A 16,983-nucleotide genomic window follows, 5' to 3' on the forward strand; every position below is an offset into this window, starting at 1 on the left:
TCCTTTGTTTGCTATCTTCACCCCTAATATTGTACCTGGTTGAATTTTTCAAGTTTCTCTTAGATTTTTTCCCCATCTTTTTGTCCTATTTTTTCATGTGATTCGAAATTGCTGTTGCTGAATAATCTTTGTCTTGTCCTTCCATGGTACTGGAGAAAGTTAAAGGGCATCCAGTGACCTTTCTCTCCCAGAAGCCCTATTTTAAGTCACATGGAGAGTTTGGCCCTCTGCACGGAGGCATTCTGGCTCTTGCTCAGGTGGATTCATCTTCCTTTCCACAAAAGGAACTCTAGATGGGCTAAAGGGACCCACATAGCAGTTGTCAAGTGTCCTCCGTGTTTTCTTGTTCTAGGTTCCTATGCAGGGGCAGTGATTGCCATGCCTCTGGCTGGGGTGTTGGTTCAGTACATTGGATGGGCCTCTGTCTTTTATATTTATGGTGAGTAATTTGACTTCATGAGTTCCCATGGATGACTCATAGAGATGGTATTTTACTATATCATGGGGTTGGCTAAGAATTTACTATAGGAAGATAGAGATGATTAAAACAAGCTTATCATATAAATGGGATACTTGTCTGCTTAGGATTCTTTTCATGCTTATATCAAAGTTGGGTTTATTAATGAGAACAATATCATCTTTCTTTAAATACCAGTTAACAACAACAATGGGCAGCAGCGACAGCAGCATCAGCAGTAGGGAAAGCAACAACATACTTTCTTCTAGATGAACATCATGCTAACTGGGGATATTATGACAATTGGGATATTTAGAGATGGAGGACAATGAAACCACATGATTAAACATTTTGTTTTTTACTGCAGGCATGTTTGGGATTATTTGGTACACATTTTGGCTATTGCAGGCCTATGAGTGTCCAGCTGCTCACCCAACCATATCCAGTGAGGAGAGGACCTACATAGAGACAAGTATAGGAGAAGGAGCCAACGTGGTTAGCCTCAGTGTAAGTACAGAGGGAAAGATGAAGACTGGTCTCTTTTCTACTTCTCTTAGTGATTGTGTTGTCCTCTTAAAAAAATAATATGTCAATATAACCACTAAAAATCTCATGGTGTTTTTACTCTCTAGAAATTTAACACCCCATGGAAAAGATTTTTCACATCATTGCCTGTTTATGCAATCATTGTGGCAAATTTTTGCAGAAGCTGGACTTTTTATTTGCTGTTAATAAGTCAGCCTGCTTACTTCGAAGAGGTCTTTGGATTTGCAATAAGTAAGGTAAACACAGAGATGCTTCAAATGTTCTTGAACTTTAAATCCCTTGCTCCGACTGAGAAAACCTTTGCATGACAAAATAATTAAATTACTGATCAGCATTCATAACAGTTCTATGACACCTAATACCCTAGAGGTCAGACAAGTTCTACGTTTTGGGCACGGTATATATAGCTATTAATTTCTTCTTCATAAGGATCAGAGCTATATTAAACTGCTTTTAAAGACTTATGTTCTATTCGATTTCAAAGTGGTTTCGAAGCTAAATTCAAGAACTGCATATTAGGTAAGGATAAAAAGATTTGAAGGTAAGATGTTTTTGTGGGTTTTTTCCCCCAAGTTACTCAATGAGTAGCAGACTACTCCTCTCTCTGTAATGGCAGTTATAGCAATAACAACCATTGCCTTGTATGGTTTACAAAGAACCTCTTTCAGTGTCCCCAGTCACTGTCATTAGGTTGTCTGTGTTTCAGGAAGGAAGGGTAGATGGTAAAACATAAACCATCATCATGAAAGACGCAACCTCCTTTGTACAAGGAGGAGAACAGTAGCCTAGGAGAGGTCGTTGTGTGTGTAGCTCCAGGTACTGTCTGAACTGACCTTGGAGGAGCTAGCATAGTCAAGTCATAGTGGCTCCCATCAGTGAGCACTCACTCCGCCACAAGTGTTTGACTAGCATGTGGGGGCACTATGGGAGGTTCTGGGGCCTCTGTGATGAATACAAGTCTTGTCTGTCCTCAAAGAGCTTCCGGTCGGGTTGGAGACACAGGTCTGTACTTAAAATCATTCACTCATTCATTATTTATTACAAAATTCAGGCCCATCTCGGTTAATTAATTAGATAATTAATTAGATAATTTAATTAGATAATTAAACTCGGTCGGGGCAGGAGTGGAGGGGACCCAGAGAATTGGGGAAGTGCAACTCTCCATAGCAGCTAAAAATAGCTCATTTCTTCTTTTTATTCCAGGTGGGTCTCCTGTCAGCAGTTCCCCACATGGTTATGACGATCATTGTGCCTATTGGAGGACAACTGGCTGATTATTTGAGAAGCAGGAAAATTTTGACCACAACGGCTGTCAGAAAAATCATGAACTGTGGAGGTACTTTGGACTTCATAGGTGGCTTCAGCAGCCTTTACAGAATGAGATGAAACTGAGCTGCAGAGCATATCCTGGAAGTTATATCTACCCATTAGAAAGGATCTTGGGGCACCTGGGGTGGCTCATTTGGTTGGGAAGCCAACTCTTGATTTCAGCTCAGCTCATGATCTCAGGGTTGTGAGATCAAGCCCTGTGTTGGGATCCATGTCAGTGGAGAGTCTGGTTCTCTCCCTCTCTCTCTCAAATAAATAAATCTTAAAAAAAAAAAAAAGAAAAAGAAAAGAAAGAAAGAAAGAAAGAAAGGAAGGAACAAAGGATTTTAAAGTCTCCTAAGTTCATTATTCTGCAGATACTTGAGTGCCTATCATGTTCCTGCCAACTGGTCCTCCAGCCCGTGCTTGTGCAGCCTGAGATAGGACAACTTAGCTGGTAAATCAGTACACACTTCCAACTGTAGAAATGCTTCTTTCGTCTACTCTTAAGCCAAAGTGAACTGATTTCCTGTGACATACCTTTATCATTTGTCCTTCCCATACATCCTCCCAAACACATAATCCTTTGCTTATGTAGTTTATTCCCTTATCTCCCTTTCTACACATATAGCTTTTGGTAAGAAACACAAGAAAAATATTTTATCCGAATAGTCTTCGTTCCTCTCATCTTATGCTTGTGTATGCGGTACACACACACACACACACACACACACACACACACACCCATCCTCTTTTCTGTATTTATTTCCTGCTTTATGTTTTGATTTGGCAAAGACAAGGAAGCAGGGTGATTTTCCAAAAGAGGTAGGTAAAAGTAATCATGAACCCCTGCCATGTTTATGACTGCTTACCTTTTTTAAACCTTCCACTTTTTCCTTATCTCTTTTTGTTTTTGTGTTTTAAATTAGCATTTATTGGATGCTTTCTGTGTGAGACACTAAATGACATCTTTTATACACATTATCTTATTTAATCCTTATAACCATGCTGTGGTTTACAGTGAGGAAACTGGAGTAAAGAAGAGTGACTTGCTCAAGTGACAGATGTTGTGCAAGATCCCAGGTCTGTCTGAGCTCATTGCCAATGTCCCAGTCACTGCTGCTACTCCTCCTAGGGACTGGTGGGGGTTAGGGTGGACAGGCAGGAAGTAGAGAACAGCGCCATCTATGGGTTAAAAGTTACAAGAGCTACTACATTGGAATGGAGGGAACAGGTGGACAGTCACTTTAGATTAAATGGGTCAGGGCTGTTTAGAAATGAAGAGTACATAGAGATTGCACAAGGGCAGACATAATCTGGTCCCACAGTATTTCAGGTATAAAGTCTGACCAGGGAATTTGGGAATAATGTTTTGGCATCAGGTGTCCATTGACGTGAACTTTTTTACAGAAGACTGAAGGTTGGCAGGTGTGGACCTGCTCTCCAGCAGGTGAGAGGTAAAGCTCTGGGGCACTGCATTTATGGTAGCTGAGGTAAACAGATTGATCCCCCCCACCCCAAAATGTTCACGTTCTAATTCCCAGAATGTGTGCTTATGTTTCCCTACATGACAAAAGGAACTTTGCAGATGTGATCAAATTAAGGATCTTGAGATGGGGAGATAATCTTGGATTATCTTGGTGGACCCAATTTAATCACAAGGTTCTTTCTAAGAGGAGGCAAAAGGGTCAGAGTCAGAGAAGGAGATATGATGGTAGAGGCAAACATCAGAGATACAGCCAAAAGCCAAGGAATGCAGACAGTCTCTAGAGCTGGAAAAAGCAAGAATGGAGTTTCCTTAGAGGCTCCAGAAGGAACACAGCTCTGCTAGCCTCCTGATGCTAGCTCTCTAGGGCCCATTTTGGTCTTCTGACCTCCAGTGCTGTTCAGTAGTAAATTTGTATTGTTTTAAGCCACTAAATTTGTGATAGTTTGTTACTGCAGCAATCAGAAACTAATATAGAAGCCAAATTTTTCTCCTCTGGTTATCATGTTCTGCCCCAGCTGAAAATCTCCCTCCACACCAGGCCTTGGATATCTCTTTCCATCTCTGACTCTGGTCATTCCCTTGCTCTTTACTGTGAGCTCTGCACACCTTCACCTCTCACCTAGTCCTCACCACATTTCCTTCCACATGGGTTCATCTTCCGTCTTGTGAAGTTGACATCAACCTTCAGTGACTGCTCCTTCCAATGCATACTTGGGTGGTAACTCATCATGTGAGCTACCATATTATAGCTCTTGCAGGAAAGTGTTTCAGGCAGAAGGAACAGCATGAACAATGGCCCCAAGGCAGGCATGAATGTGGCATGCCAGAGAGCAGAAGGAAGGAAAGTCAGAATGGCTGGAGCTTAAGAGTGAGATGGAGGGTGACAAGAGATGGGACTGCTCAACTAGGGCCAGATCTTGGGAGGCTTTGAGATATGCATAGAGCTTGGATTTTTTTTTTTTTTTTTTTTGGAAATGCCCTGGGAAGCAAATAGAAGGTTTAAAACAGAAAAAGTGACATGATCTGATTTATGTTTTCAAATCTGAAGACTAGAACATAGAACGTAAGAGTGAAAGAAGGGAGACCAGTGAGGAGGCCATTTCAATTATTGTGTCAAGAGAATATGGTGTCTTTAACTAAAGTAGTATCAATGAAGATAGAGTGGGATGAGTTTCTAAAGTCTCTGAGCCCAACTTTCTTCTTTAAAATCTGAATAATAGTATTTGCTTCCAGTGTTTATTACAAATGTGAAATGGGACAAGGTACAAATGCACCTAGCATGGGTCTAACCTATAGAAGGTTGTCAGCATATGTTAGTGCCTTTTTCCTCTCTTGTGTTTAAAACACTGGCAAAACAGAAGTTTGTCTAAGGAGACATTAGACAACTATCTGCTATTCAAATGTATCTTTGATGGCCAAAAATATGTAACCTTTTAACCTGGAACTTGAAGAAAAATTCTGGATTTCAACCCCACTTTCACAACTGTTTCTCAAGCCACATGCCTTGAAGACTCTGAACATATTGTATAGGACTGTCTTGTTCGTGTTTAATTTTACCCCAGTCACTTCAGCCATTGTTCTGCCATAATCGACAGTGTCAGTGTTGGGTGGTGGTGGTGGTGGTGAGAATTATCAAAGATTTTAAAGAGCTAATGAAGTGACTTGAAAATAAACATTTTTTTTGTTCCAGAAACTAGAATGCAAACATAGAATCTCCCTAGCTTCTCTCCCATCTTTAACAAACAAACAAAACAGCAACAATAAAAACCAACCCAAACCTCCTCACATGTCTTTTCATGTCATTTTATATTTTGAAATAGCAGGCCAATGAGTTCTACATTGTATGTTTTAAAAGATGGTTGTCTTCTTTTGCTTATATGCAAAGATGCTAGACTAGAGATAAATACATGAAGAGAGAGCTTTGTGCCATCACTGAGGAAGCCAGATCAATTTGGACATAAGGAAGCATTTGCATGATTTTCTAGAGAATTTAGTTGGTTTCATGTTCTCAAAGAGGAAATACAGAGGACATTTCTCATCCTCTATCACACATTTCCTAGAGTCTGTCACCTTTTTTTCTTTTCATAGACAAGGGATGTTTGCTGCTAGAATCACTTAAAGCAAACAGATCACCTAAGACATGAAGCTCTGCTCTACTTCATTCTCAATCAGGGCACATTTCCAAGATCCTCAAAAACAGATGTCAAATCCTTGTACTTCCCTCTATAGTACATGTAAAGCGTGACTGAGGTAAAAAATTCTAGTCTGGCTGAATTGGTTGCCTGTGTGAACTTTTAGATTGTTTAATATGAAATGAACATTTTTCTCTGACCTTTAAATACTAATTCTGTTTCTCTTGTCAGCTATGATAGGTTCACTTTCAAGGTCTCTTGTTCACTTCTGAAGTTCAAGTTTTATCCTCAAGCTCCTGAAATATATAGTCCTATCTATAGCATTTTTTTCACTAGGAACATTTAAGCTCATAAATTATTTTTTCCTCTTTTTGGCAATCTACTAACTATTTGGCAAAGATCATTTTCCTTCCCTTATAGATGAACCAATGTTTCATTCATAAGTTTTATTCTTCACAAAATGTCTCCATTCTAATTGTTTGGAGGAATTAATTTTTTGGTACAACTTTTGTCTAGAGTGTTAAAATTAAAGAAGTTTCAGCCAGATGCCTTCTTATTTAAGACAAGGCACTTCTAAAGCACATATAGTTAGTGTATAAAACACTAGCAATTGTCCCTTATATTTAATTTAAAACATTGAAACAAAATTGATAACAAGTATCAGTGGTATAAACCCCACACTTGAGAAACACAGCTGTTTCCATTTCATGTGAGTCTTTTTTAAAGATTTTATTGGTTTGTTTGTTTATTGGGTGTGAAAGCAGGGGGAAAGGCAGAGGCAGGAGAGATAGAATCTTTTTTAAAACAATTTTTAAAATTTTTTATTAACATATAATGTATTATTAGCCCCAGGGATACAGGTCTGTGAATCATCAGGTTTACACACTTCACAGCACTCACCATAACATATACCTTCCCCAATGTCCATAACACAACCCCCCCCCCACAACAAACCTCAGTTTGTTTTGTGAGATTAAGAGAGGAGAGACAGAATCTTAAGCAGGCTCCACACCCAGCATGGAGCCCAATGAAGGGCTCCATCTCATGACCGTGAGATCATGACTTGAGCTGAAATCATGAGCCAGAAGGTTAACTGACTGAGCCACCCAGGAGCTCCATCATCTGATTCTTTTTAAGTGACCATCTAAAATAATTATTGATGCTTGCCTTGTTTCTTTGATAGTTTTAAGAAAATGAGCTCAGAAGGTAAGCAATTTACCAAGGTCTACAAAAAGCGTTTTGGCTTGTATTTCAACCTAACTGTCTTGACTCTGGGTCCCATTTTTTCCCCCTTTGCATTAATTTGTTAAATATTACTTACTGAGTGATACTATATGCTAACCAGGCTCTATGTTATACATGTGGTATCTTTGTGGGGGAGGCAGAAACACAAATGAAAAATTACAAAGCAATTACGAAAAGTTCTGTAAAATTAGTAAGAAGAAAGAGATGTCAGCTTCACTGGTGGGGGCGGGGGAAGGGCAGGGTTGCCAGGGAAACTTCCTAGAAGAGGCAATGTTTGAATTGGACTTTAAAGAATATTAAGTTTTCTCCAGAAAAAGAGAAGTAAGTGGTAGGAGAAGAGTATCCTGGGCAAAGGAAGAGCCTGTGAAAATACAATTGGGGCATGTAACAAATTTTATGAGTAGGAAATGGCTCATGGATCTGCTTCACTACAAGGAGGGTTTTATATGGCCTAGGGTCAGAGAGGTGAGGGCTGGCAGATGGAACAGCAGGAAAGGCTTATTATATGCACTATAGTGGTAATGCAGAACTCTTGATGAAAGTTTTAAGCAAAAGGTTGATGGTCTAGCTTTGTGGTTTAGAGAGAGAGAATGATGTGGAGAATGGGTCGGAAGAGGGAGAGATGGGGAGACCATAAAAGGAGCTGTTGAAGTTGTCCAGGTGAGAGGTAATGGGATCAGGACACGACAGTGGCAGAGGAGAAAGCAGAGGTCAGATTGACACCTGTAGATTTGTCTGTGAAAGCTAAGGAAGAATGAGAAGTATACAAGATGATTCTGAGATTTGAGCATTTGACTTTTGTTGGCTTTTTTCTTTTAAAGATTTTATTATTTTTTAAAGTAATCTCTATGCTCAATGTGGGGCTTGAACCCACAGTCCCAGGATCAAGAGTGGCACGTTCCACTGACTGAGTCAGCCAGGTGCCCCACTTTTGGTTGACTGTGCTTATGTGATAGGCACTGTATTTGATGCCTTATTTACCCAATTTCATTTAATCTTCCAGCATCCTATAAGTTGTATTATTAGCACCCTTTTGGGGGATGAGGCATCTAAGGAGTGGAGTGACTTGTCCAAGGTCACATAATTTGTGATTTGTTGTGGAAACTGAGCCCAGGCTTGTCTGACTCTAAAGTCTGGGTTCTAAGCACAGGTGGACAGATTAATTTAGGGAGGAAGAGAGAACATGGTGGAGGTGAAATGGTGGTGGTGTTCTTTGTTTAGAAGTAAAGAATAGGGGAACAGAGATTTGATGTGAGTACGTGGTCTTTGAGGTGACTACAGAACAGTCAGGTGATGTCTGGAATCAGCAGACAGTCTCCAGAATGAAGCATCATTATCTTTCACCTCCCAGGACACTTCATATACCTGAAAATGGCACTTATGTCATCTTTCTGTCTGCTGTTGACTGAACTCGAATGTGTGTGTGTGTGTGTGTGTGTGTGTTTTGTGAGAAGAAACATCTTCATAATTTCTTCATCCTTTTTTATTGCACTGGATTCACTTATTTAGAATGAAAGGAACAGAAAGTACTTTTGTCCTGCTGTACTTCTGTGCAAATATCTCAAAGCTTTTATGCAGCAGTCTGAGAGCTTAACAAACTTCTGAAAAGGGAAAAATTTTGCCTTGTGCTTTACAAGAAGTGAGGTGCTGGGTTTGTTTGTTTGTTTGTTTGTTTGTTTTTTCAGATGTTCACTACAGCTTTCTGGTCATTTCTGGCAATATATGTTAGAGTGTTGTCATTTTATTTTTCTGTGAGTGGCCATCACTTATATAATCAAAGGGGGATCACCGACAGTATATAAGAGAGTTTTAGTAGCTAGAAATGGCAGGGGCAACTACCCATGAGGCAACTGATAATAAATATTGCTCATCCCAGGGGCATCACTGGAACATGCTGGAAACATTCAGTATTCACAGTGCACCAGGGTGTAGGTTGCAAGGCTCACAGAACACCTGGGTAATGTTAGCATAGTCATGTAATCATGAAGCACCAGGTAATATTGCTAGCAATGGGCTGGAATGTAGATACTAAAAACTTAGGTCTGTGGAAATAGGAATAGATTCTTATTTGATAAATACATGAACTGAGCTGACTGACATGGAAACAATATGTTTTTTTCTCCCTGCTGTTTCCATTTGCAGGTTTTGGCATGGAGGCAACCTTGCTCCTGGTGGTTGGCTTTTCCCACACCAAAGGGGTGGCCATCTCCTTTCTGGTGCTTGCTGTAGGATTTAGCGGCTTTGCTATTTCAGGTGAGGTGTCCTTTCATTTTCCAAATCTTTTCTACAGATTCAGTAAGTCTTGGGATGAAGGAAGAGAAAAGGAATATTCTATCACTTTCCTTTAGTAGCCAAGCCATTCTCAGGGAACAGGCTGTGGGCTAGAGAGTTTCATCATGGGAATGATAACCCCCCTGAGCCATGGGCAGAGGCACAAGCACATGCCCCAGATGAAGTGGTCCCTTCATACTTCAAGACCAGGTCACCCCTTCTCATAGAAGCTCTTGTAAAATTTTTGATCTTCATCTCTAACTAGAGAATGGCTAATATTAGCTCAAAAGTCAGGTGATATAGTCATTTGACATCATGTTATAAAATCCAAAGGTTTTTTTTTTTTTTTTTTAGAGTGGAAAACGTCTTTAGATTTTGTCTTCTCCATGGCTTTTGGTTTCTAAAGAAGGAAATGCAGGTCTAGAGAGGGGAAGTGACTTTCCTAACAGGCGAGAGCAAGTACTAAGAATAATAATGATGCTAGTGAGAGCTAACCTTGACCAAGCGCAGATTCTGTTCCTGGGACTGTTCAAAGCCCTCTGTGAAATTCTCACACTACCCAAGGTGGCCTGAGTCTGTCTCCACATTTCACAGGAGTGAAGACCAGTCTACTTAGAGTATGTGAGAGGCCAGGGCACTGTTATATCATGTCTTTGGGCTTCAGAAGCTCCCTATGCACAACTGGACGAAAGAGTAAAATTCAGTTGTTCTCCTACTTTAAACCAGACTGTCACCCTGGCAGTGATCACCTACTGGACACTTTACACAGATGATGTGTATGTCACAACACTTTGAAGCAAGTAGGTAACATCACTAGTTTACCGAGGAGGTACCTAAAACTCAGAAAAATCAGATCTTTTTCTACTGTCATATAGTTGGTAGCAAAGGAAGAAGTAAAGTGTAGTTCTGTCTGGCTCCAAGCCTGTGCTCTTTCTGCTGTTCTAGGCTGCCTGAAAGATCAGAGTAAGCATATCCCAGAACAGAAAAATATGGAACCTTTGATAGTTTTTTAAACCATTGTAAAATAAAGCCTTGATCTTTTCAAAGTAAATAGAGCTGTTGGACAGTGAAATTGGAGGCAGGGGGGTCTATTTTAAAAGTAACATGCAGCTAAGAAATTGGGTTTGGAGGTGCATAGACCTGATTTTGAGGCCTCTCTTTACTATTTGCTATTTATAAAAGAAAAAATGCTAAGTTATTTTATAAAAGAAAAAATGCTAAGTTATTTAAATTCTCAAGCCCTGGTTTCCTCACCTAGAAATTAGAGAGGTATAATGGCAACCTCACAGGGGTTGTTGGGAGATGGCCATGAACTTGAGATAATTCATGCATTCACTTACATTTCCTATGAGCCAGGTGCTATTGGCAGCAGGAGGGAGAGTATAGCAGAAAAAAAAATCATATGGCATCCTCATAAAGTTTACATTCTGGTAGAAATAAAGCATTTGAAACCCTTAGTCCAGTGCCAGATACACAACAAAATTAACAAGTATTCACTATTGTGAATTGTGTTGTTGAGTCATTATTCATTCACTTTAGCCCAGGACTTCTCAAATTTTGATGCACATACAAACCACCCCAGGATCTTGCCAAATGCAGATTCTGATTCAGCCCAAGATTCAGCATTTCCAACAAGCTTCCCAGCACTGCTGATGCTGCTGATCTATGGTCTATACTTTGAGTAGCAGTTTCCAGTAGATGTGGAACACCTTTCTCTGATAGCCCTGTGATGCAAAAGGGATTCATATCCTGTGTCCAGAGATAATGAAATATTTAGGCTCACATTGTTCCTGGATTGGCAATTACACCATGATTGGAAGGATACAAACCCAATATACCAAAAAACAGTGCCTGCCTTTCTTTCTTTCTTTCTTTCTTTCTTTCTTTCTTTCTTTCTTTCTGACAACCCAGTGAGAAGGATATTGCTATATCCATTTTACTAGTGAGGACAGCAGAGTTTAGAAAGGTGACTTAACTTGCTCATGTAAATTGAATGGCTGGGATTGGAAAAATGGTTTACCTGACCCAGCAGTGACACTGTGGGAGGGACAAGGGCCCTGGGAACAATGATTCCTCAGCATCCTCTATCTAACCACTTTATAAGGAGTTCATAGGGATGCCAGGGATGATGGTACCATTCAGGAACTGATTATCAACAAGAGAGCTGACATAGGTGGGATTAGGAAGATACAGGAATGGGTGATCCTTATTTTGAGAAATGTCCTATGTAGAGAAGACAGACTCTCCTAGCTTGTATGCTTTTTTTTTTTTTTTTTGTATCCACTACAGTATCTCAGTTTCTCAATGATCTTTTTCTCCTAAACACCAGGGTTGTGCAGCTAGAAATCTAAATGGCTTTTCTCACATTATCTTTAGCTGAACACAGATGCCTAGGCTTTGTATCAGAATATAATACTCAACAATCATACTAATTGCTTCTTATCTCTGGGTTCTTTTCTAATAAAGTGTTTATCGCTTTCAAATCAACAGTAAGATTAATTAATCTTGCAGCTGTTTTATATTCTGATTGTCTGCCACTTTGATCTGAAAGAGAAGGTATATTTATTACAAAAAAGGTTTTCTCAAAATTCTCCCTGAATTGGAGGTAGGGAAAAACAACCAATGTGCCAGATTAGGGCAAAAAAAAATTTTTTTAAATCCTATCTTCAGGTTCTTTGCACAGAATAAAGAATTAAAAAGCAAGGCAAAGAAAAACAAAAACATGAATAAGCAAAACCTACAATCTCTTGCTGTAATTTCAATGGCTCAAATGCATAATTAATTATTTATAAAGTGCATACTATATACCAGATACTTTGCCAGTTCAGGTAAGATAGTGGTAAATAAGACAGATGGATAACCAGCCATAAAGAACGTTCATGTTGGTTTTCACTTCTATGTACCATGTCCTTAGCATACATTATTTAATTCTCATAATTTTATAAGAATGATTATGCCAGCCGATAGAGGAAGAAACAGAGGTTCAGAATGTTTAAATCCTACGTCCACGTTTGCATCTCAATCTGCAAGAGGCAGGTCTTTCTGACTCTAGAATGCTCACCTGGGCAACACTTGTAGAACCTGTTCCAAGGGCAGGTGGCCTCCTCCTTTGGAGCCTAGCCCCTTCCCCTGCCTTAGCTCTTCCCCCTTAATTCCATTCATTCATTTTTTTATTTTTTAAAGATTTTATTTATTTATTTGAAAGAGAGAGCATGAGCAGAGGGAGTGGCAGAGGGAGAGGGAGAAGCAGGCTCCCCACTGAGCAGGGAGTTTGGGCTCCATCCCAGGACCCTAGGATTCTGAGCTCAAGTCAGGTGCTTAATCGACTAAGCCACCCATTCATTCCTCTCTCTTGATAAATAGTGAGGTGTTGGCATCTTGTTGTTTTCCCATTCCCAGGAGCATTATCATCCCATAGAAGACCTCAAAGAGAGGGAGATGCTCAGCCTGGCAGCTGCAGTGGGTGGTGTCCTTGTGGTGGTAGCAGTGCTGGTTAGCAGAGCTTAGCTGCTTGCCAAGGGCTCTTGCATACATATTTCCTGAGGCTCATCTCACAGCATCTTGAGGAGTTAAGTAGTCATTTTGCCCTCATATTAGAAAGGGGAAAACAAAGCCCTAAAACTTACGTAAGTGGTGAAAATAAGATTCAAATCCAGATTTACAAACTCCAAATCAAGTATGTATGTGAGAGTCTTTTGCAAGTTACAGAGGATTCTGGCAATGTTTGTGCAAATATTTGTTATCAAAAAATGACCTTTTCCATCGTGCCATATGGCCACCAAGACAGGCTCACCTCCCGTGACCTTTTGGGAGTGAGTTAAGGACTAGGAGAGAGGGTTTTATAAGGCCAGGTTTGGTTCTAATCATACTCTGAGTAAAAGTGATCCTTTCGATTTTTTCAGTATTGCCCCAAAACACCGTTATTTTGGAGTTCCACCTAGGAGCACAGGTGTCACAATTCTCTCCATGGAGAACCCATGGGAACCATTGCTGGTCAATCACAGTTCATTTTTCTGCTACGTGCAGGCACACCTGACAATTCTCAACCCAGCTGTGTCAAGAGAGGTGTTCATTAGTCATATGGTAGAAGAAGCCAAATAGATTGGTGAGAGTTAGGAAAAGCTGTGTTGTTACCAAAATGTTCTTGACTCTGATTTTGAGATTTTGGCTTCACTATAGGTTTTAACGTCAACCACCTGGACATTGCCCCCCGCTATGCCAGCATTCTCATGGGGATCTCAAATGGAGTGGGGACCCTCTCTGGAATGGTCTGTCCCCTCATTGTTGGTGCAATGACCAAGCACAAGGTAATGGTCTCCTTTGGGACTCTGGGTTGCAGTATCAGAGGACTGAACTACTGTGCAAACTTGAGATCTCAAGGCCCTACCCCAGCCTGTAAATGTGTATGTCTTTGACCTTGGCTGAGTCATTTGAACTTTTTTCCTCCTCCTCCTTTTTTTTTTTTTTTAAATTATTGTTTATTGATGGCAAGAGGGTTGATTGAGGATTGGTTCCACATTTCCTCAAGGGGTGTGTGTTGCGGGGGGTGGGGGAGATAAATGAATATCATAGGGACTATTTAGAGACACAAAGAAGAAACTGAAGTGATCAACTCAGGATAAATAATTGACCCAAGATTGTTTTATAATTCTAAGTAATTAAACTTTATAGCCTATTCCCATCTATTACTTAGCATGTTCCAGTGTAAAGATATTAGTGTTGTTATACTTCCTTATTATGAAGAAAATGAAAATACATTAATGGCCTTTTCTAAGAACCTTCAAGGGTGGGGCGCTCAGTCATAACTGAACCTTTGTGTATTTAGAGGAGGGTGGGTAGTAGAGGAAGATCCCAGAATATCCAGAGTTCAACCAGAGGCCACATGGTTTCTTAATCCCTGTCACTGAAAAGGTTTTAGGATGCTGCTTTGCACAAATAAAAATTTTCTGATTCTATGGAGTTTTTACCTGACTTTTCTTAGTTAGATTGCCTATTACTAATATGATTTTAGAAAGTCAGCTTCTTGGAGAAAAAAATGTAGGTTAACTTTTCTTCTTCTTCTTCTTTTTTAATAGAAAAGGAAGGTGGGATTTGGGGGTTTTATAGGCAGAAGTTCTATGTTTTCCCTCTCTGTTCATGAGATTGTGGGATGGGTAACTTGACCACTAAATCTCAGATAATGACTTCACCTAACTTTAAACACAAATTCCCATTATTTTTTGATTTTACTGTATCTTACACAGATAATATGATTAAAGTAAGCTATTGACAGTCAAGAGTGTGCAATTTCATAATTCAAATATTGTTATGTATCCAACAGCAAGCAAGAGGGAGACCTCTGATATTTAAAATGGTGGGTTCCTAAAGCAAGTTTAATGTAACCTACATATGAATGGAAACCCCATTTGTATATTTAAAAGACCTGTGAAATGGTGCTGCATGTATTTTTACATATTATTTATTTTATTTATTTTAATTATTTTTTATTTTTATTTTTTTAAAAGGTTTTATTTATTTATTTGAGAGGAAGAGAGAGCATGAGAGAGAGAGAGATCATGAGCATGGGGGAGGAGTAGAAGGAGAAGCAGGCTCCCTGCTGGGCAGGGAGCCCAACAATAGACTCAATCCTAGGACCCTGGGATCATGACCTGAGCCAAAGGCAGATGCCTAACCTATTGAGCCACCCAGTCTCCCCCATATTGTTTATTTAAAAAAGTAGTTGTCTAAATTAAAAAATGCACATTCATGGTCATCTCTAATTTCTGTATTCACTGTTGTGTTAATTTTCATTTCTTAAACATGCAAATTCTCTTTGGCTCCTGGGCTGGCTTCTGCCACACACCTTCCCTAGAAGCACAGCATTGCAGTTGGTTGTGGGCAGGAGATTTTGTCCCCGTGGAAGCTTCTAGAACAAACTGTTAATCTCTATTTTTGGTTAAAACACATTAATTGTTACTATATTTCCTTGTCTAGACCCGTGAGGAATGGCAGAATGTGTTTCTTATAGCTGCTCTGGTGCACTACAGTGGTGTGATCTTCTATGGAGTCTTTGCTTCAGGGGAGAAACAGGAGTGGGCTGACCCTGAGAATCTCTCTGAGGAGAAGTGTGGGATCATTGACCAAGATGAATTAGCTGAGGAGACAGAACTCAACCATGAGAGTTTTGCAAGTCCCAAAAAGAAGATGTCTTATGGTGCCACCACCCAGAATTGTGAAGTCCAGAAGAAATGGAGAGGACAGAGGGGAGTGACCCTTGATGAAGAAGAGCTGACATCCTACCAGAGTGAAGAGAGAAACTTCTCAGATTCAGCCTAAAGTCTGAGGGGCACTTCCATCTTCTCCTTACATAGAGTCAGAAAGTATCCATACCTATTGCCTTCCCCATAGCCCAGCTTGCTAGAGGGTCAAATATGGTGATACTGGAGGTGGGAGTCGGGGGGAGGAGAGGAAATCTAATCAGCAATAGAGAAAGAAAGGAAAATATCTTGCAATGACATGTTAGGGTATGGAGCTCACTCTCAGTTGACAAAATGGGAATAAATATATAATTTTTTGGATTGGCAGTTGGCTCTTCTCAAAGAAGTGTTCTGAAAGTTCAGTTCAAAGTTCAGTTCTCAAAGTACTGAACTTATTCAGGAAGGAATGACTAGAAGAATAAGGGAGACAGTACCAAGCTGTTCAAAGAAAAACCAAAGGAACTGAGAATATTTGGCCTGGAGCAAAGAAAGCAGTAGCTGTCTCTACGTTTCTGAGGGCAGCCATGCAGAAGAGGGTTTCCTATTCCCAATAAAGGCCACTGCTCATGGAGGTCCTGCATTGTGCCAGGTGCTTTATAAACATTCTCATTTAATCCACACACTGCTATGACGTATTTCTTGCCTTCATTTTACAGCTAAGAAAGCTAAAGCAACAAGATATTGATTTACCCAAGGGCCAGGGCTGAGATTGGTGGGGTCCAAAACAGGTGGCAGTTTTGGGGAAGAACTTTTCACCTCAGTGTAGAGAAGACTTTTTTTTTTAAATAATGAAAACTGAAACTTGACAGGGTTGTCTTGGGGATAATTCCCTATTTTGGCAGACATGGGGGATGGGAAACATCTGGTTTGGTGTGAAAGCATTGCCATTGTATGAGGGGCTGGATTCAAAGATCCTGAGTTTGGAGAGAGGTTAAAACATAACAAAGAGAAGAAAGGAAAAAGAAAAGAAAAAAAAAAAAAGAAAGAAAAGGAAAAAAGCTAAATAAGATAGCCATATTTTCAGGAATCTGATGTCCAGAATGGCTGAGAGGAAGTAAGCAAAGGGTTGGCTAAATTTTGACCCTTCATGGCATCAAGAATTTAGTTAAATAAATAATGCCCCAAATTACTTATACATCTTTAAGACATTCAGTAATTTAAGAAGTAGGTTCATGTGTTTTATTAGGTAAAATTCTCTTGGAAGAGTTTTCTGTTTTAAAAAAATGTGTATCTTTAGCCATTTCTGCTAGTGATATTTGGAAGTTCGATTAAACTATGCACAACTATCGCTGAAGTATT

The 16,983-nt window shown here is 39.9% G+C and overlaps 1 protein-coding gene across 1 annotated transcript in view; it reads left to right on the forward strand.

The window, feature by feature from the left end:
• SLC17A8 (solute carrier family 17 member 8) overlaps window positions 1–15,879 on the forward strand; it is a 45,401-nt gene extending 29,522 nt beyond the window's left edge. The window contains exons 6-12 of the mRNA XM_032844325.1: window positions 353–439; window positions 825–964; window positions 1,090–1,239; window positions 2,207–2,339; window positions 9,320–9,430; window positions 13,628–13,755; window positions 15,422–15,879. Of these exons, the coding sequence (XP_032700216.1) occupies window positions 353–439; window positions 825–964; window positions 1,090–1,239; window positions 2,207–2,339; window positions 9,320–9,430; window positions 13,628–13,755; window positions 15,422–15,763 (1,091 nt within the window). The 3' untranslated portion in view covers window positions 15,764–15,879. The remainder of the gene's footprint in view (window positions 1–352; window positions 440–824; window positions 965–1,089; window positions 1,240–2,206; window positions 2,340–9,319; window positions 9,431–13,627; window positions 13,756–15,421) is intronic.
• Window positions 15,880–16,983: the final 1,104 nt, after the last annotated feature.

Source organism: Lontra canadensis, unplaced genomic scaffold (genome assembly GCF_010015895.1).
Source record: "Lontra canadensis isolate GAN:19392208 unplaced genomic scaffold, GSC_riverotter_1.0 scaffold150, whole genome shotgun sequence".
Classification (NCBI taxonomy): Eukaryota; Metazoa; Chordata; class Mammalia; order Carnivora; family Mustelidae; genus Lontra; species Lontra canadensis.